Source organism: Procambarus clarkii, chromosome 22 (assembly GCF_040958095.1).
Source record: "Procambarus clarkii isolate CNS0578487 chromosome 22, FALCON_Pclarkii_2.0, whole genome shotgun sequence".
NCBI classification, from domain to species: Eukaryota; Metazoa; Arthropoda; class Malacostraca; order Decapoda; family Cambaridae; genus Procambarus; species Procambarus clarkii.
Genome location: NC_091171.1, coordinates 31,650,316 through 31,671,742, shown reverse-complemented (window position 1 = coordinate 31,671,742; position 21,427 = coordinate 31,650,316). Strand labels below are relative to the sequence as shown.

Sequence of the window (21,427 nt, the reverse complement as noted above, 5' to 3'; positions counted from 1 at the left end):
GTTGACGAGTTTAGCAGTTACCAGGGAGGATGTAATTAAACAATTAGAAAAACTAAAACCAAACAAATTCCCAGGGCCGGATGAAGTGTTTGCCAGGGTGCTTAAAGAATGCAAAGAGGAGCTTTCCGAGCCACTGTCTACCATATTTAATAAATCAATAGAGTCAGGCAGAGTGCCAGAGTCATGGAAGGTAGCTAATGTGGTACCAATTTTTAAGAAAGGAGATCGCAACATGGTTTTACAAATGGCCGTTCATGTTTAACAAATTTGCTAACTTTTTATTCCAGCATAGTTGAGGCAGTTGATAGTGGTAAGGATTGTGATGTTGTGTACCTTGATTTTAGCAAAGCTTTTGATACAGTGCCACATGAAAGACTAATTAAAAAAATAGAGGCTCATGGTATTGGGGGTGCTATATTAACTTGGATTATGGCATGGCTATTCCAAAGGAAACAGAGAGTTAGTATAAATGGGGTTAAGTCAGAGTGGGATAATGTTGTTAGTGGAGTACCTCAGGGCTCTGTCCTGGGACCTCTGTTGTTTATAATATATATAAATGATTTAGATTCAGGTTTGAGTAGCAACATTTGCAAATTTGCCGATGATACGAAAATCGGTAGGGAAATTAATTCGGAGGAGGACTCACTATCACTTCAAGTTGATCTAGATAGGGTTTTGAAATGGTCAAATGATTGGCAAATGCAGTTTAATGCTGATAAATGTAAAGTTCTGAGGCTAGGTAATGATGATAGAGTTACAAGATACGAGCTAGATGGTGTTGAGATTGCGAAGTCGGATTGCGAAAGGGATCTGGGAGTTATGATTAGTAAGAATTTAAAACAAAAGGATCAATGCATGAATGTTCGTAATAAGGCGAATAGGACACTGGGATTTATTAATCGAAGCGTTAGTAACAAGACACCTGGTGTGGTTCTTAAGCTATATCTTGCTCTGGTTAGGCCCCATTTAGATTATGCAGTTCAGCTTTGGTCGCCGTATTATAGAATGGATATAAATTCACTTGAACGTGTCCAACGTAGGATGACTAAGTTAATTCCCCAAATTAGAAATCTTTCATATGAAGAAAGATTAACAAAGCTTAAGTTGCATTCACTGGAAAGGCGAAGAGTTAGGGGTGACATGATAGAGGTTTACAAGTGGATGAATGAACATAACAGGGGGGATATTAATAGGGTATTAAAAATATCAACACAAGACAGAACACGAAACAATGGGTATAAATTGGATAAGTTTAGATTTAGGAAAGACTTAGGTAAATACTGGTTCAGTAACAGGGTTGTTGATTTGTGGAACCAATTGCCGCGTAACGTGGTGGAGGTGGTGTCCCTCGATTGTTTCAAGCGTGGGTTGGACAAGTATATGAGTGGGATTGAGTGGTTATAGAATAGGAGCTGCCTCGTATGGGCCAATAGGCCTTCTGCAGTTACCTTTGTTCTTATGTTCTTATGTTCTTATCTATTGATACTGGTGATGGCTCAAAAGGGGCCACCATGTACGGACTATTCATGCCCGTGCCACCTTTTGGGTGGCTTCATCTTCATCTTAATACATTCACAAGGGAGACATCTCCCGTCATGCAGGGTGCATTCCCACCTCCACTGATCTCCAGTATCAGCTTTTGATACTGGTAATGGCTCAAAAGGGCCACCACTTACGGACTATTCATGCCCGTGTCACCTTTTGGGTGGCTTAATCTCCATCAATCAATCAATCGGCGACCCACCCACTAGTTCACAGTTACAGCCCCGCTCCTGTGCCAGGTAAGTCCACTACGGGCTCACCATAGCCCGTGCTACTTGAAACTTTTTGTTCCCAGTAGCTGAATCTTAAACAACAACAACTCGGCGACCTCTTGCTCGCCTCCTCCTCGCCAGATACACTACAAAGCAATCAGGTCTGAGGGGCACGGGGTGTGGGCGTACCGGGCTCTCGCCCACCACTGAGGGCCTCCTGCAGGCGGCGACCGGGACTGGGGGCCACGTGGGGAGCAAGTGCAGGGCTCCCCCTATGTCCCGTCCCGGCTGCTGATGTTCCGGCGGATGTGGTTCCCGCCGATGATCCAGCAGCCGAAGGCTCAGCTGGCGGTGTTCCAGCTGAGCATGCCCTTCCCGCCCTCAGTGCCGTGCCCGGGAGTGCGTGTCGTGCAATGCACGTTAGTTTAGTTTATTTATTATGCACCCCATATCCATCTTGTGGGCGGAAGTGGAAAGGGTTACAGAGGCACATAATGGGCTCAGGGACTGAACCCCACAATTCATTTAGCTAAGCAAGTTACAATCTTGATGAGCTAGTTACAAAATTCAATATAAGTCGTCACATCAACAATGGGTTCGAGATCGACCTCAAGTACAGATTCTAAATTAAGCAACTGACATATGTGGAGAGCACGTGTGGGTCTCCCTTGCACGAGGGCAGGCGGCGCCACACCTAGTGGTGTTGCCCGCGTGGCCAGGCCCAGTTTATTTATTTCGTTATTTATTTATTTATTTATTTATTTATTTATTTATTTATTTATTTATTTATTTATTTATTTATTTATTTATTTATTTATTTATTTAAAATAAATAAAAATAAAATAAAATAAAATGTTTATTTAGGTAAGGTACATACATACAAGAAATTTTTACAAAGATTGGTTGACTTATAGGTAGAGCTAGTACATACAACAATGCCTAAAGCCACTATTACGCAAAGCGTTTCGGGCATGATAAACTTAAATGACAAGCTTAATACTAATTGAGCATAATGAGTAGAATGAAAACAAGAAATGGAAAACATAGATGAAAAAGCAGCACAAATACAATTATGTCGACAAACAGCGCTCTTTAAAAAAAAAAAACAGACATTGGTTGACAATAGAAGGGTAAGGTAGGTTACAGGGAATTTATTATGATTGATTGATGAAGATTAAGCCACCCAAAAGGTGGCACGGGCATGAATAGCCCGTAAGTGGTGGCCCTTTTGAGCCATTACCAGTATCAAGAGCTGATACTGGAGATCTGTGGAGGCGCGACTGCACCCTGCGTGACGGGAGATGTCTCCCGGACCAAATGGTGACCAAATGGCCGGAATTTATTAGGTATAGCTTAGTTTTTATCTTAAACTGGTTGAGAGAGGTACAGTCTTTAACATGGTTGGGAAGGTCATTCCACATTCTGGGCCCCTTAATTTGTAGAGCATTTCTAGTTTGATTAAGTCGTACTCTAGGAATATCAAAACTGTATTTATTTCTGGTGTGGTGCTCATGGGTTCTGTTACAACCTTATATGAAGCTTTTGAGATCAGGATTGGCATTATAGTTTAGCGTTTTATATATGTATAATACACATGAGAGAATGTGCAGTGACTTAATGTCTAACATATTCAGAGATTTGAGTAGGGGTACCGAGTGATGTCTGGGGCCAGAGTTGGATATTGTCCTAATAACAGCTTTGTGTTGAGTAATTTATTTATTTTTAAGTAATTTTTAGTAATTTATTTATTTATACATATTCAAGAAGGTACATTGGGATTGCGAGGATACATAGCGTAGTAGTAACATTCTTGTAAAGCCACTAGTACGCGCAGCGCAGCTGGATCTGGTGGTGATCCTCTATAAATTCTCTAACTCTAACTCTATAAATATTTTATACCAGACCGGCAGAGAATTCAAAAGGAGCAGCATGGAGAATGTATGGAACTGGATGCCAGATCCACTTGCATTCCAGAATTACAGATACAATTACCCAACGAAAGGGAACTACAACTACGAAAGACAACTGCCCTACAACAATCAGTACTGGTCAGAACAAACTCATTATGTCCACGAATAATGGACTTGCCGAAAAAGTCTCCCATTCAAACTATCACTAATAGAGTAACCTCATTCATCTTTGCCAACATACAAGGACTGAAAACAAGAACAAACAACAAAGTACAGTTCATAAATGGCCCCCTCACGGAGTCAAATGCAGTATTTGGAGCTTTCACAGAAACCCATGCAGGGGAATTGTTGGACAGTGAGATCTGGATTCCAGGATATAACCTATACAGGTGTGATAGGAAAATTAGGTCACATGGAGGAGTGGGTCTGTATATTAGAGAAGACCTTGTATGCTCGGAGCTCCTAAACGTTACAAATGAGGTGGTAGAGGTACTGGGATTAAAAATAGAGAAAATAAATTTAGTGATTATACTAATATACAAACCGCCAGATGCAACGGCTGAGGAATTCACAGAACAGATAAGCAAAATAGAGAATAGCCTTGATAATTTGGAGAACCCGATACCTGATATTATCTTCCTAGGTGACTTCAACTTGCCTAGTCTCAGGTGGAAAATAGCAAACAATAATATTATACCAGGAAATCTATCAGGACCTAACCAACCACAGATTAGAGAACTACTTAGATTCTGTGACAAATTTTCACTCAATCAGCAGATATCGGAGCCAACGAGAAATGAAAATATTCTAGATCTGGTCTTTACGAACAATGAAGACATTATCAGAGACATTACGATATCAGATACCACATACTCAGATCACAAACTCATTGAAGTGCAAACGACCATCAATACTCAGAATAGACCTAAAACGTTGATAAAGCGAGAGGGGCTATTCAGTAAATTCAATTTTAATAATAAAGGATAGACTGGGAGATAATAAACAGGGAACTTACAAACATTCCATGGGGAATTGTTCTAAATAATACAAGTCCTACAGAAGGAATAGAAAAACTGACTTCAGAAGTGTATCAAGTCTGTCTGAAACATGTTCCTTTGAGGAAAGCCAGAAAGAGATCTAACGTAGAAAGAACGCAGACGACACTATAAATGCAGGAAAAAAATAACGGAACTGCTTATGCAGACACGAATTTCCCGTCAAAGAAGGAATAATTTAAATAGGGAGATTGAAGAAATCGAGCGGAAATTAAAACACTCATATGAAACTGTAGAAAGGCAGTTAGAACAGAAAGCAATTCAGGAGATAAAGAAAAATCCAAAATATTTCTTCTCATATGCGAAATCAAAAGCAAAAACCACTGCCAGTATTGGACCTATTCGTACAAGTGAAGGTTCATACACGGAGGATGACAAAGAAATTAGTGAAATCCTAAAAAAGCAGTATGGGGACATGTTTAACACTCCAATAAACAACATGAAGGTGGAAGATCCAGACAATTTCTTTATGCGGGATATTCAAACCCCTGTAAATATAACTGATATAAACACGAGCGCACTAAATTTTGAAAAAGAAATTGAAAACATGCCCATGCACTCGGCCCCAGGTCCAGACTCATGGAATTCAATATTTATAAAGAAATGCAAAGTGCCGGTAGCACAGGCACTCAGTATAGTGTGGAGGAAGAGCTTGGACCCGTGGGAGATACCAGATGCACTTAAAGTAGCAGACATAGCCCCTCTACACAAGGGAGGGAGCAAAGCATTGGCAAAAAACTATAGACCAGTTGCACTAACATCGCACATCATAAAAGTATTTGAGAGAGTGATTAGGAGTCAGGTCACCAATTTCATGGAGACCAATGACCTTCACAACCCAGGCCAACATGGATTTCGAGCGGGAAGATCGTGCCTCTCACAGCTACTTGAGCACTACGACAAAGTCACTGAGGCATTAGAAGAGAAACAGAATGCTGATGTGATATACACGGAATTCGCAAAGGCTTTCGATAAATGTGACCATGGCGTGATAGCACACAAAATGAAGTCAATGGGAATAACCGGCAAAGTAGGACGCTGGATACTCAGTTTTCTGTCAAACAGGACTCAGCGAGTAACTGTCAACCATATAAAATCTAGTCCAAGTGCAGTGAAAAGCTCTGTACCTCAGGGTACAGTCCTTGCACCGCTGCTTTTCCTTATTCTCATATCAGATATAGACAAAAATACAAGTCACAGCTTCGTATCATCCTTTGCAGATGACACAAAAATCAGTATGAAAATTACCTCGGCTGAGGACATTGAAAAACTTCAAGCTGATATTAATAAAGTTTTCGACTGGGCATCAGAAAATAACATGATGTTTAACAGTGATAAATTCCAGGTACTCAGGTACGGTAAAAATGAGGACCTTAAACATAATACAGAGTACAAAACACAATCAAATGTACCCATAGTAGGAAAACAGCATGTAAAGGATTTGGGAATAATAATGTCTGACGACCTAACGTTTAAGGAGCATAACCAAGCAAATATTGCGACAGCCAGAAAAATGATAGGATGGATTACGAGAACTTTCAAATCCAGGGATCCCATCACAATGGTTGTACTCTTCAAGTCACTTGTGTTGTCCCGTCTTGAGTACTGCTCAGTACTCACTTCCCCCTTCAGAGCAGGAGAGATTGCTGAAATAGAGGGAATACAGAGAACATATACGGCACGCATAGACGCAATAAAGCACCTAAATTATTGGGATCGTCTCAAAGCCCTCCAAATGTACTCACTAGAAAGAAGACTAGAGAGATATCAAATAATATACACCTGGAAGATACTGGAGGGCCAAGTACCAAATCTACACAGTAAAATAACAACGTACTGGAGTGAACGACATGGAAGAAAATGTAGAATAGAACCAGTGAAGAGCAGAGGTGCCATAGGCACAATCAGAGAACACAGTATAAACATCAGAGGTCCGCGGTTGTTCAACGTCCTCCCAGCAAGCATAAGAAATATTGCCGGAACAACCGTGGACATCTTCAAGAGGAAACTAGATTTATTCCTCCAAGGAGTGCCGGACCAACCGGGCTGTGGTGGGTATGTGGGCCTGCGGGCCGCTCCAAGCAACAGCCTGGTGGACCAAACTCTCACAAGTCGAGCCTGGCCTCGGGCCGGGCTTGGGGAGTAGAAGAACTCCCAGAACCCCATCAACCAGGTATCAACCAGGTGACGCCCACGTGGCTAGGTTTGCTTGCCTAGGCGTGGTCCTTGGGGGCTCTGCTTCGCCCCTTGACCTGGTGGGCGCCCGGGTACGAGGCGTGCACGCGCGGGCTCTTAACGCCTGGGGGCGGGCGGCGCCACACTGGTGGTGTCGCCCATCTGGCCGCCACTCCAGTTACTAAGATTCTTTCCTACGAGAAAGATTAAGTTTTCTTTATGCTTATATCCTACTTTAATATAAAATCAAGAATTGCTTCAGTTCCGAAGAATCGATTCAGACGAATCCAGCCAATTATTCCTTATTATTGTTATCCTTTATAGTTGTTATTATTTATTATTATTCTTTATTATAATCGTCATTAATCTATTCTTAATTATTGGATAGAGAACAACTGCTGTACCACATTACTCGATGTCGTATAACATAACTGGCAGTGCGCAAGTGATTATTAATCACTGGCTGGATCATCGCCCTTACTATTGTTATTCTTCATTGTTATTATTCTTTATTATCTATTCTTTATTATAATTAATTATTAACCCAGCTGCTGAAGTTCCTGCTGGTGAGGTTCCAGCCGATGATCCAGCAGCTGAGGCTTCAGTTACTAAGAATCTTTACTTTAAGAAAAGATTAAGTTTTCTTTAGGCTTATATTATCTTTAATAAGTCAAGAATTACTTCAATTCCGAAGATTCGATTCAGCCGAATCCTGTCAATTATTCCTTATCATTGTTATCCTTTAGTGTTATTATTCTCTATTATAATCGTTCTCCACCTGTTCTTATTATTTATTGGATAGAGAAAAACTGCGATACCACATTACTCGATGTCGTTTAACATAACTGAGCAGTGCGCCAGTGCTGCTAAGATGCAACTAGGGAGTATGAGTCGTGGCACATTGTTGATGGAGCCTAGTGCAAGTGCCAATGCAATGTCGGAGTGCACACAAATGAAGTCTCAATTATTAATCAGTCATTATGTCTGGTTAGGTCTATTCACTTTTCTCTGTTTATTATCATCCCTCATATTTATTTATCCCATATTTATTTACCCCATATTTATTTACCCCATATTTATTTATCCCATATTTATGGTCCATATTTATTTATGGATTTATGTTAAACAGGGCAAGTGGTTTCAGGTATTGGTCTTACTACTTCTTACGCGACTTTACAGTCCTACATTTTACTCTGGTTATAAATTTTTAAACCTCATTTGTTTGCCTGCCTGCGGGCAGACCCAGCTGCTGATGTTCCGGCTGATGTAGTCCCTGCCGATGATCCAGCAGCGGCTGATGTGGTCCCTGCCGATGACCCAGCAGTTGATGGCCCAGCTGGTGGTGTTCCAGCTGAGCATGACCCCTGGGGCCAGGCCCAGCTGCTGATGTTCCGGCTGAGGTGGTCCCTGCCGATGATCCAGCAGCTAATGGCCCGTCCCAGCTGCTGATGTTCCAATGGATGTAGTTCCCGCCGATGATCCAGCAGCCGAAGGCTCAGCTGGCGGTGTTCCAGCTGAGCATGCCCCTGGGGCTGCTGAGGTTCCGACTGATGGGGTCCCAGCCGATGAGCCAGCAGCTAATGGCCCGTCCCGGCTGCAGATGTTCCGGCGGATGTGGTTCCCGCCGATGATCCTGCAGCCGCGGGCTCAGCTGGCGGTGTTCCAGCTGAGCATGCCCTTATGATGAATAATTTATTATGATAGTTATTATTAATTAATTAATTGTAGTTAATAATTACGTATTATTGTTATATGCTGCTGATCACCCAGCAGCTGATGGCCCAGCTGGTGGTGTTCCAGCTGAGCACGCCCCCAGGGGGCCAAGCCCAGCTGCTGATGTGGTCCCAGCAGATGATACAGCAGATAATGTCCCGTCCTGGCTGCTGATGTTCCGGAGGATGTGTTTCCCTCCGATGATCCAGCAGCCGAAGGCTCAGCCGGTGGTGTTCCAGCTGACCATGCCCTTGTAATTAATAATTTCTTATGATTTTTATTATCAATTAATTATTTTAGTTAATAATTAATTCGTATTATTATATGCCCCAGCTGTTGAAGTTCCGACTGACGAGGTTCCAGCCGAGGACCCAGCAGCTGATGTCCCATGAAGCTGATATCCCAGCAGCTGATGGTATTCCGGCATGAAGTTGCCCCAGCCGCCGACGTTCCGGCTGCTGATGTTACGTCGGATGGGGTTTCCCGCCGATAATCTAGCAGCCGAATGGCTCAGCTGGCGGTGTTCCAGCTGAGCACGCACAGTTGCTCTCTTTATTTATATACGATTTCTTTTCTTTACATTTGTCATTCTTTATATTCCTTTCTAATTTACGTATTACATATTGTTAGTTTTGTTTCTCGGGGCCAGACCCAGCTGCTGACGTGCCGGCTGACGTGGTCCATGCCGATGATCCAGCAGCTGATGGCCCAGCTGGTAGTGTTACGGCCGCTGATCGAGGCCCAGTCCCTGGTGTTCCGGCTGACGAGTTTCCAGCTGATGACCCAGCAGCTGAGGCTCCAGAAGGAGGTATCCAGCCGAGGATGTCCCAGCTGCTGAAGTTGATATCTAGCGGTGTCCAACCGAAGATGTCGCAGCTGCAATGGTCCAGCTGCCGAGGCTCCAGATGGCGAGTCCCAGCCGAGGATTTTCACGGGAGAAGAAGGGAAGATCGCATTTTCTCTCCATTCTTAATAATAATTTCTTTACAGTTCTAATTCATCTTGTTTGAGCGTAAGTGGTTTCACAGTTCGATGCCCACTTAACATCCTCTTACCTTGGCCTGTTGGCAATATTTCGTATTTACCTGCTGCATAGCGATATGGACATCGCTGCACTCTATGCAGTCATTTGGAGCCACCTGCAGTCCACTGTCTGCTCTGTGTTTTAACATTGACTTATAATTTGCCTTGTTATTAATAATTGTCGTACTGGAGCCTACTAACTACTAGACGCTGACATTCACTATTTCTCTTCGTTTCCCGCAGAGGAGGCGTCTGATTGTTCCAGGAGTTAGCACTTATTGTATCTGGCAGTACCATCACTAGGCTTCTATGCTACTCCCCACTCAGCTATGCTTGGGACTTCATTCAGTTACCTGCTGCATAGCGATATGGACATCGCTGCACTTTATGCAGTCATTTGGAGCCACCTGCAGTCCACTGTCTGCTCTGTGTTTTAACATTGACTTATAATTTGCCTTGTTATTAATAATTGTCGTACTGAACTTCATTCAGTTCTACCCATTCCTACCTTTCGCTACAGGTGTCGCATCCAGTCATCCCCACTCTTGCAGCCTAAGTTGTCAGCAGTACACTTAGGGGTGGGTTCCCCGCAACTGTGCCTTTCCTTTTCACGTTACCACTGCACGCCAGCTTCTGCCCACCCTTACTGCTTTTAATACTTCCAGATCCACGATAGGACGCGCACGAGGAAAACCATTGATGATCGAAGAACACGCGGTGGGGCCCGAAAGGCGGACCACTGCTCTCATGCCCGCCGTGAGAGGTATCCTGGGAGGCGACCTACATGCTTCTAAGCTGCCACCTCCGCCCCACATCCGTGGGGCTCACCACAGCGACAACGACCGACACGGGGTCGACCCTGGGGAGTCGGTCTCGGTGTGGACAGCGTTCACTTTCCCACACCCGCCCTGGGGCTAGCCTTCCAGGACTGGTCTCTGTGAGGGCGGGCTCCTGCGACGAAGATATACACGGGATCGACCAGTCATTCGCCATGGTGAAAAGCACTCCCTGCATGGACTACAAACCCGGCAGTATGTACTCCTCCCAGGGTAACGGTTGGTGGGCTCTCCCGCCCTCTATGCCACATGGGGCCTCGTAGCCTGGTGGATAGCACGCAGGACTCGTAATTCTGTGGCGCGGGTTCGATTCCCGCACGAGGCAGAAACAAATGGGCAAAGTTTCTTTCACCCTAAGTGCCCCTGTTACTTAGCAGTAAATAGGTACCTGGGAGTTAGTCAGCTGTCACGGGCTGCTTCCTGGGGTGTGTGTGTGGTGTGGAAAAAAAAGAAAAAAAAAGTAGTTAGTAAAACAGTTGAGAGGCGGGCCGAAAGAGCAAAGCTCAACCCCCGCAAAAACACAACTAGTAAACACATGGCTCGTCAAGATGGCGCTCCGTCGGCCCTCCAAGGGAGCTGCGTCAGTTAGCATGCATCTGCCTAGTAGACCCGGAATGGTACCTTTTTCAGTCAGGGAAACCTGACTGTTTTTTAATGGCCTCTCCGGGCATACGGGCACGCTTACGGCCACGGTAGCGAGAAGTCATGTTACAAGTTCAAGTTCAAGTATGTTTATTGAGATAAGCAATAAATACATCTCAAAGGGATAGAGTAGCTTAGGCTATTTCTACCCCCCTCTACTTCAAATCCCTCAAGGGGCGCATAAATGCTGTGAGTACAAATAGACAAATAACATTACAAGAATCCCATTTAACATTGCAGGTTAAAATAGTAAGTACAGCATAAAATTGTTACACTCTTGGGGCAAAATTCTTGTAGCTCCTAAGTATACTGTCTATCATACCATTATCACACATCCAAACAATTTGATGTTTACTTCTACTTATTTCCTTATATCTATAGTTTTCAATAAGTTGACACTCTAATACATAATGTTCTAAGGTGTGGGCGTGCGGCATACTACATAATTTACACTCCTTATCTTTTTCACTGACATCAACACCGTATTGCCAGATATATTTGTATCCTAATTTTAATCTCATGTAAATTGAATCCTTCCAAGTAGACTTTTCTTTACCATAAGTGAAGGACGAATTTGTATTTATTATTGAATAATTCTTAAGTGTGTTACTACTGTCCACCATTGCCATTCTCTTTATCATTTCTTCACCCTCTTGGATCATCTTGATTCTTGTTTTTATTTGTTTCAAGGTTAACTGACATTAAAACATCAACAAGAGTTTTTTCAGTGGCTCTCTTCGCTATGTCATCAACTACCTCATTCAACAGTATTCCCACATGTGAAGGGATCCACATGAATCTTACTTTATACCCAGTTTTTTCTAATTTCTTAACATTCTCTCTACACTCTATCACAATATTCTGATATACTGGGCGTCTGCTATTTAAAGACTCTAACGCTCCTCTGCTGTCAATAAAGAAGCAAGTATTTTTACCACATTTGACTACTTCCTGTAATCCTGCTAATACACCTTGGAGTTCAACCTACGTTGAAGAGACATTGTCAGTTAAGCGGCGTCCAATAACAGTATCTACAGTGCCGATGTTAGTGTACTCCCTGATCAAGACTCCACATCCTGCCTTCCCATCCCTAGCTACTGACCCATCACAATATACATGTAGAGTGTTTTCTGTAGGCAGTTTTCTAATTATACAATCATATGTTGCCCTCAGCTCTCCTATTTCATACATACTTGTTTTCTTTTGCAAGGGAGTAATTACTACATCTACATTACAATCCTCCCATGGTGGTGTGAATTTTCTCTTGGGCACAACAATACACTCTGTAATAACATCATACTTTATAACATTAGTACATAAGTTATTCATATATACTCTCTTCTGCATCATGCACTGTTCACTACTTCCCACCTTTTGAACCGAGAGGATTAATTCATTAGCTCCCCCACCTCTCATTAATCTAATGGCAGAGGCTACATTTATCTCTACAATTCTATCCCCAATACTCTGCAGATTCAACTCCATCCTCATTATCTCAATCATAGCATTTCTTGGGCATCCTAAGATAATCCTCATGGCTTTATTTTGTACCTTCTCCAACTTGCCCATCCTACCTTTACCAAAACAAGAAATGACAGGTGCAGCATAATCAATAAGAGATCTCACAGTACTCAAGTATATCATTCGTAGCACAGGGACTCCCACTCCCTTTCCACAACATACCAAGGCCTTCAGAGGTTGTAATCTCTTCCGACATTGACCCAACAGTCTGTTCATCTCAGCTTCCAAACTCTCATGGGTATATCCAACATATATTCCTAAATATTTATATATATTAACTCTCTATATTTTTACCGTTTATTTTCAATATAATGGGCCTCCGACTTCTACATTCAAACTTAGTTTTGTTTTCATTAACCACCAGTCACATATGGTGACACAGGTTTCCGAAATTGTCCATCACTGTTTGAACCTTTGAAATATCCTTGCCCTGAAACAAAATATCATCGGCATATATGATCGGAGTTACCCCATTTGAGTATCTCTCAGATGCTATCTTATTCATTAGTACATTAAACAGGGTGGGACTCAATACTCCTCCCTGAGGTGTGCCGAGTTCAAAAGACCTCACACCTGACATACAACCTTGATACCACACCTGAGCCTTCCTTTCGTAAAGATAATCCCCTATCCAGCGCAATAATCTCCCTTTAACACCAAGACCAGCTAATTCATATAAAATAACCTCTTTGTTGGCTTTATCAAAAGCTCCTTGTAAATCAATAAAAATTCTATAATAATCATTTTCATTAACTAGACATTTAATAATACAATCAGAGGTACTTTTTCCTTTGAGGAACCCAAACAAATTACTAGACAGCTGATCACCTATTATATATATAAGTCTATTTAAAATGATCCTCTCCATCATTTTACAAAAACACGAGGTTAAAGATACAGGTCTGTACTCTCCATTGGCTTTAGGGATAGGGATGATCATAGCTTTTTTCCATTTACTGGGAATACTGCCCCTCTTTATAACTAATATTAAAGAGGTTTAAAAGTGGGCTTTTCGTCATAATGGCAAGTTCATTAAGTATTTCATAAGTTACTCCATCCTTCCCAGGGGCGGTAAATTTCCCAACTTTAATCGCCGTTATTAGTTCTTCTCTGGTAATACCTGTGCAAGTGACATCACCACTGTTACCTGCTATGAGTATAAAATCCTTTCTTACATCTTTCCAAGAATCTAATGACTCTCTCGTTACAGCAGGTAATGAACTAAGTTTGGCAGCTTCCGCCCATTTATTTACGAGACCATTTGACCATCCTGACCTTGAGGGTCAGGATGTGAAATGTGCAAAATTATGCTTTTTACCCCTTATTTTATTTACGTCTTGCCAGATTTCCTTCAAGTTTCTGTTACTCCCAACTTTCTCTGCAAACTCCTGCCAATACTTGCTCCTAATTTCCTTTCTCTTCTCCCCACACAGCCTACCAACTGCCAGTAAAGCATTCTTCCCTTCCTCAGTCCTACCATTCCTATTCCAATCCCTGTGAGCTCTCCTCATTGTTAATGTCCATCCCTTAAGCATCTTGTCATGTGTATAATTTTCTTTTCTGGAGGGATGCTTTTTTATACTAGATGTTTTCCTGTTCAATGTTGCATTAAATACATCTACCTCCTTAATTAAATCTTCATAAAATGCTTCTGCCGAAACTGGCATATAAGTATCATACCAAGACTTAATATGACCAACGAGACCCCTTAATTCTCCCTCATTAAACTTTAACCTTTTCCTCTGAAGGCAGGCATACTTTTTAAATAAAATAAATAAATAAATATGAATTTTATTTAGCTTAAGCTGTATTTGTAATGCAAAATGATCACTTAGCATTTCATCCACAGTAAGACAATTCCCCTCTATGCCCTCAGCATTTATCAAACAAGCATAATCTAATCTCCCTCCCCTCAAATGAGTAGGAGAGGGCTCGCCCAGCAGTTGAACATGTTCATGTTCCTGCAAAAACTGGTACCATCTGCAACCATTCCTATTTGCTTTACCCCTTGATCCTAAAGCTGGATGTCTGGCATTAAAATCCCCTACCACAAGTGTATCTTCAGAAAAGAAGGAATCTGGCAAGTATCTTAAATCAAGGGAGCTATCAGAGATGTATAGATTAATGAAATTTAACTCTAAATAATATCCTTCCATGCCTGGCTGAGGGGGGTGTGAGAGTTGAGACTGTTAACAAAAGTTTCCCAGTTATCTTGCCTGAGCTCTGTCATGCGCTCCCTCGCCTTGGCTAGGGCTTTCTGAAAGAGCTTGAGCATTGCTGGCGTACGTGTTTCCCTATATGCAAGCCCAACTCGTCTGGCAGTGCGTTTCAAAGTACGCAGTTTGGGGTCATTGTAATAGGCATGGCGTTTATTACCTTTCATATCGTTCCGACTATTGGATGGTGCAGGGGGCCGACCTAAAGGGTCAGCAAACATCTGAATGCTCTGTACTAGACCGTCGTTAAATGTCTGGACTGTGGAGGGATCATAAGTGCTGTACCACTCTGACACATGAGCAACAAAGTCTTCACGTCGAGCAGGAGGAACACTGAGCCGTTTGTGTTTGAAAGTCACCGGGCAGGATGGTATTTCCTATACATAGAGTAGTCAATCTAGGGTGATGACCTGACAACAAATCTGTTACAATAGATGATGTGCACCAGACGTGAGAGACGTTGAAACCAACACAGAGGTCTAGAATGCCTCCACAAATATCCGTGGGTTCAAGGTCACCCACAATCTGCACATCTTGGTGACTATTTAGTAGCGACAGCAGTTGATTCCCGTTACCGTTACTGAAGCGAGAGCCACCAATGTCCTTGTGTCTAGCATTGCAGTCACCAAGAATGATGGTTGGCTCTGCTTGAGCGCAGGCCGGAAGATCAATATAATTTAACTTTCCTGCTGGAGCATATAGATTAAATACATTGAGAACAGAGTTGCCCACATAGATCCTCACTCCATGATACTGTTGACCGGCAGTTTGTTTTTATGGCAGAAGTTGATGGGGTAGGGATTGTTTGATGTATAGAATGCAAGAGTTACTGGATCTGAGGTTGTAAGAAACAAATGAGGGCAATTTCAGGGGTGAGGATCTTGCGGGAACTCTGCACTCCTGGAGACATACAATATCGATGTGTTCAGTTGTTACTTTGTGATGTAAATCTGAGAACCTTTTTTTGAGGGACGCAATGTTCCAGCTAAGGACGGATAACTTAGTTAATTGTGCATTTAAAGTCAGCATTATATATTGATATTAAAAGTTAACTTAATATTTATTATCTACATACATATTATCTATTGCACTACGATATAAGTCCAGGAACATTTCTTAGTTTATTACCAATGTCACACATTTGCATCCAATGGTCTAGTACAATTTGTCGGTCATTTCCAGCTATAGAGTCGTTTTGAACATAACTTTGAGCACAACTTTGGCAGTTAACTTGCGTGGAAGGGCTCCACTACACAAGGTTTCAAGATCACTAAAGTTTCCCCTGATAGGCAAGCGAACACATGTTTGGAGGGTTCAGGGGTGGAAGGGGGAGTTTGGCAGTCATTGCTTACAAGTCCCCTCATACGCGTGAGCATCATCGAAATATCGCTGGTGAATTTTTTCTCATGTTGGAGTTGCTGTCGCAGCCGCTCCGTTTGCTGCTGTGACTGCTGCTGGTGTTCCTGCAACCGGTCACGAAGGGCAACCACTGCTTGAACAGTGGAGCGACCCAAGGGCGAGGTGGTAGGGAGGCTGAGGTTGCGATCTGTCTCATTTTGATCCAGTTCCTTATCCCCCACTTCCAGTTGACTGTGGGGTCCAGCTGTGGATGGTGGTCTCACAGTAGGTGACATTATCCCAGAACCAGGAAGTGGCCACTCTACATCAGGGGAAGGCCCACCACTGGCAGAAGATGCAACACCTGGTTCTTGTGGGGGAGCTGGGATGATGGCAGGAGTCTTCGGTCTGGCACCGGTCCCTTTGTGCACTTCGTAATTTAAAGGTGGTGAGTTTGGCAGCCAGCTGGAGCGAACATCACCTCCAGATGGCTCTGAACAGCGAGTGGGACTGATGGCAGCATCGTTAGTGCTTTTTTAAAATCATCAATGGGTTCCAGAGAATGTAAAAAAAAAAAAAATAAAATGTTTATTTCGGTAAGGTACATACATACAATAAATTTTTACAAAGATTGGTTGACTTACAGGTAGAGCTAGTACATACAAGCAATGCCTAAAGCCATTATTACGCAAAGTGTTTCGGGCATGATAAACTTAAATGACAAGCTTAATACTAATTGAGCATAATGAGTAGAATGAAAACAAGAAATGAAAACATAGAAAACAATTATGTCGACAAACAGCGCTCTTAAAAAAAAAAAAAAAAAAAAAAAAAAAAAAAAAAAAAAAAAAAAAAAAAAAAAACGGACATTGGTTGACAATATAAGGCAATATATTCCCTGTAGGTTACAGGGAATTTATTAGGTATAGCTTCGTTTTTATCTTAAACTGGTTGAGAGAGGTACAGTCTTTAACATGGTTGGGAAGGTCATTCCACATTCTGGGCTCCTTGATTTGTAGAGCATTTCTAGTTTGATTAAGTCGTACTCTGGGAATATCAAAACTGTATTTATTTCTGGTGTGGTGCTCATGGGTTCTGTTACAACCTTCTATGAAGCTTTTGAGATCAGGATTGGCATTATAGTTTAGCGTTTTATATATGTATAATACACATGAGAGAATGTGCAGTGACTTAATGTCTAACATATTCAGAGATTTGAGTAGGGGTACCGAGTGATGTCTGGGGCCAGAGTTGGATATTGTCCTAATAGCAGCTTTGTGTTGAGTAATTAGAGGACGTAAGTGATTTTGGGTAGTAGAGCCCCAAGCACAAATACCATAGTTGAGATATGGATAGATAAGGGAGTAATAGAGAGTCACCAGGGCAGGGCGTGGTACATAATATCTGATCTTAGAAAGAATGCCAACAGTTTTTGAAACTTTTTTAGATATATTTAGAATGTGTCCCTGGAAATTCAGCTTGTGGTCAATGAGAATGCCAAGGAATTTGCCATCTAATTTGTTACAAATTTGGGTATTGTTTATTTTGAGATTTATTTGATTAGAGGATTTATTGCCAAACAGAATATAAAAGGTTTTGTCAATGTTAAGGGTGAGTTTGTTGGCAGTTAGCCAAAGATGGACTTTATTTAGCTCAGTATTTACTGTGGCATTTAGAGCAAGGGGGTCAGGACTGGAGTAAATGAAGGTTGTGTCGTTAGCAAATAGAATTGGTTTGAGGTGTTGGGAGGCATTTGGAAGGTCATTAATGTAGATGAGAAAGAGGAGAGGGCCAAGTATGCTGCCCTGAGGAACACCAATGTTGATGGGTAGGGTGGGAGAAATTGTATTATTCACAGAAACATACTGAAGCCTGTCAGTAAGGTAGGATTTGAGGTATTGTAGGGAGTATCCTCTGACTCCATAATGATGTAATTTAAGAAGAAGGTTTTGGTGGTTGACAGTATCAAAAGCTTTACGCAGGTCCACAAATAACCCAACAGGGAACTCATTTTTATCAAGAGCTGTATGAATCGAGTTAAGCATACTAATAAGTGCATCGTTAGTGCTTTTTTTGGGTCTGAAGCCATATTGGCAAGGGCTAAGTATATTGAGTTTGGCTAGATATGAGTAAAGCTGCTTATAGATTAGTTTTTCAAAATTTTTTGACAAGTTTGGCAGGATTGATATAGGTCTGTAGTTGTTAACATCTGTGAGATCACCACATTTGTGGACAGGCGTTACTCTCGCTTTTTTTAGAATATCTGGAAAGGTTTGGAGTTCAAGTGACTTGTTGAAGAGCAAAGCAATAGCAGGGGCTAAAGATCTGGAGGCTTTTTTGTAAATTAAAGTTGGTATCTCCTCAAGGGCACCAGACTTGGTTTTAAGGGAAAGGATTATCTCATTGACGTCAGTGGAATTAATAGGCTTTAGGTACAGAGACTGTGGATAGTTACCTGTAAGATAGTCATTAATGTCAGTACTGGAAGATGGAATATCATTTGCAAGGGATGAACCAATGGAAGAGAAGAACCTATTGAACTCAATAGCAGAATCAGAGGCTGAAAGCTGACCATCGTTATTAGACAGGAGAGTCGGTTTGTTATTTAAAGACTTCTTTGATCCCAATATTTGTGAAATTGTGCTCCAAGTTTGTATAATGTTGCTCTTTATTTGGGTAAATTTATCTTTGTAGTATTTAGTTTTGGCCCGTCTAATTATCTTAGATAGCAATAATGAGTAATTTTTTGAGAATTCTTTGGAGACAATTCCTAACCTATACTTCTTCTCAAGGTCATGTTTTTTATTAATAGATTTAAGTATTCCCTTTGTAAGCCAGGGATTGTTAAGCCTTTTGGTTGTGACTTGTTTTGTAAGCATAGGACAGTGGGTATTATAAAGGCTAAGAGTTTTTTGAAGGAAAGATTGCACTGCTAGGTTGATGTCCTCTATGTTTCCTAACTCGGACTCCCAGTTGACATTATCAGCAGCAGTTATAAAATTGTCTATAGCAGTTTCATTGTGCAGTCTAAAACGTATCTCTCTTGACTCAAGAGGTGGTTTGCTAATGTTAGTTAAGAGAAATGTGGGGTAATGGTCTGTAGTGCTATCGGTGATTATACCTGAGGTAAGCGGAGAGGTTATGTTTGTCCAGATGTGATCTAGAGTCGTGGCAGTGCTATCAGTGATTCTAGTAGGTCTAGTGATTAAGGGTATGAGGAAGCAGGAATTCATACAGTTGAGGAAGCTAACAGCAGTAGGGTGTTCTGGCTCGCAGAGGTCAATATTAAAGTCCCCTGCGATAATTAGGTGGTTTTTGTTCAGTCTGTTATCAAGTATTAGATTTCTAAGGTTTGAGTTGAATTCGGACACATCAGTGTTAGGAATTCTATAAACTGCACCCACAGACAGGACAGACTCGGCACCCTTGACTCTGAAGCTGGCGAAGATATACTCCCCATAGCAGTCTCTAGTTCTAATTTCTTTTAAGCATGTTAGTTCTTGGTGGTAGTAAAGAGCAGTGCCACCACCTCTCTGAAGTTGACGACAGTTGTGAATTGCTGAGTAGTTAGGCATGTTAAAGAGTTGAGTAGTATCCTCTTTCAAGCATGTTTCAGTAAGTATAATAAAAGAGAATTTGTTGTCAATAGTTTCAATCAAGGCACTAACATCATCGAAGTGTTTACCTAGGGATCTAACGTTCAAATTGATTACAGAGATATTGTGATTTGATTATGAGTTAATACATTGTTTACATTATGTGCTGCAAAATATCTGCAATTTAGATCATTAAAGTGATTATTGTCATAGATAGTGGATAAGAGGTTAAGTTCTGGGTCTATACTTGCCTGCATAAAAAAAGCTGATTGCAGGAAAAACAAGGAAAGAAAGGCAAATTACAAGGTAGAAATAAGCTATAAAATAGGGAAAAATATGTACACAATACTGTACAAAACAAACACAAAATGAATAACAAAAAACCAAAAAAAAAAAAAGGTAGCTTACAAGGGGCTTACAGGGGTACAATGGAGTAAGGGAGTATGGCTAGGCTAGGCAACCTAGGTAATAAATGAGATTAAAGAAAAAACATATAAACATGGACTATACAAAACAAGAGATATAGAAATACAAAACAAAATTATAAACAAGACTAAGCAATACAAAAACAAATGTGGTTGATCAGCTGTCGCGGGACGCACGTGGTGTTGTTGTTGTTGCTGTGGCGACGCTCAGGCAGTCAGATTGTCCGCTTCACCGGAAACCCTTGACGTCTGAATTAGCTGCATGAAGAGGAATTCCCACCCCTTTCGTTATTTCCTGAACCCGGGGTAGCGGAGCACATTTTTTCTTACCGGATCATCGCCGCCTCTAGCTCAACAACAACGTCATACCAGCCTTGGTAAACTACTGTGGTATGGCAGAGCCTATAGTTTCCTCGTGACCCCTAAATGTGTTGTTTTAAATAAATAAATCCACAAGGCCGTGATGAGGGTGTTCCATATATCACGCTATTGTAATTTTTGTGTGTTGTTTTAGATTCGGCTACTCGGAACAAGAAGTTCCAAGTAGCACTGGTTATGGTGAGCCCGTGGTGTACTTACCTGGCACAGGAGTGGGGCTGTAACTGTGTGGCCCCTAAAACTTTAGAATGTCTATAAACAGGGATTATAGGAATGTTGTTGCTTAGGTATGCCAAAGTTTCTAATGAAACATAATTCTCTGCCCTATATACCAACAACACCACCACCAACACCATGGAACATAATTACAAAAAATTTTTAGGGTCCTGGTAGTACAGTCATGTTCGTACTCTGCTCCCAATCAAGAATTCTGAGTTTGAGTCCCGGACGGGATAGAAATGGCTGGGCATGTTTCCTATCTCCTAATGTGTCTGTTCACCTAGTGGTAAATAGCTACCCAGGAGTTCGCTTGCGAGGTTGCATCCTTGGGATGGTCAGTAATTCAAGTCTGAGGGGAAATTAGATATAATAATAATAATAATTTATTTAGGAACAGTACATACATAGTTGCAGAGTTACAGCACAAACATTCTGGGTCCGTCTAATTACTACAAGCTACCACAAGCTACATAAGCTTCACAAAGCTTCCTGGCAATACGTTAGTAATGAATAAATATGATATGTTAGGTTAGGCTAACCTAACCTAACCTAACCTATCCTATCCTAACCTAACCGAAGCTTGGATCGTCGACCTGATTTGGCGTCACCAGCTTTTTATTTTCGTC

The 21,427-nt window shown here is 41.7% G+C and overlaps 2 protein-coding genes across 3 annotated transcripts in view; both read left to right on the top strand.

The window, feature by feature from the left end:
- The first annotated feature begins 5,880 nt into the window (after positions 1 to 5,880).
- Positions 5,881 to 21,427, top strand: part of LOC138367351 (uncharacterized) — a 36,014-nt gene continuing 20,467 nt past the window's right edge. The window contains exon 1 of the mRNA XM_069328804.1: positions 5,881 to 6,903. Within this exon, the coding sequence (XP_069184905.1) occupies positions 5,957 to 6,865 (909 nt within the window). The 5' untranslated portion in view covers positions 5,881 to 5,956 and the 3' untranslated portion in view covers positions 6,866 to 6,903. The remainder of the gene's footprint in view (positions 6,904 to 21,427) is intronic.
- Positions 20,361 to 21,427, top strand: part of LOC138367352 (inosine triphosphate pyrophosphatase) — a 55,770-nt gene continuing 54,703 nt past the window's right edge. Inside the window, exon 1 of one of the 2 annotated variants that reach the window (XM_069328806.1) lies at positions 20,361 to 20,581. The gene's annotated coding sequence lies outside the window, so the exon portion shown is untranslated. Of the gene's footprint in view, positions 20,595 to 21,427 lie in introns of both variants that reach the window. The other variant, XM_069328805.1, reaches the window with a different exon arrangement.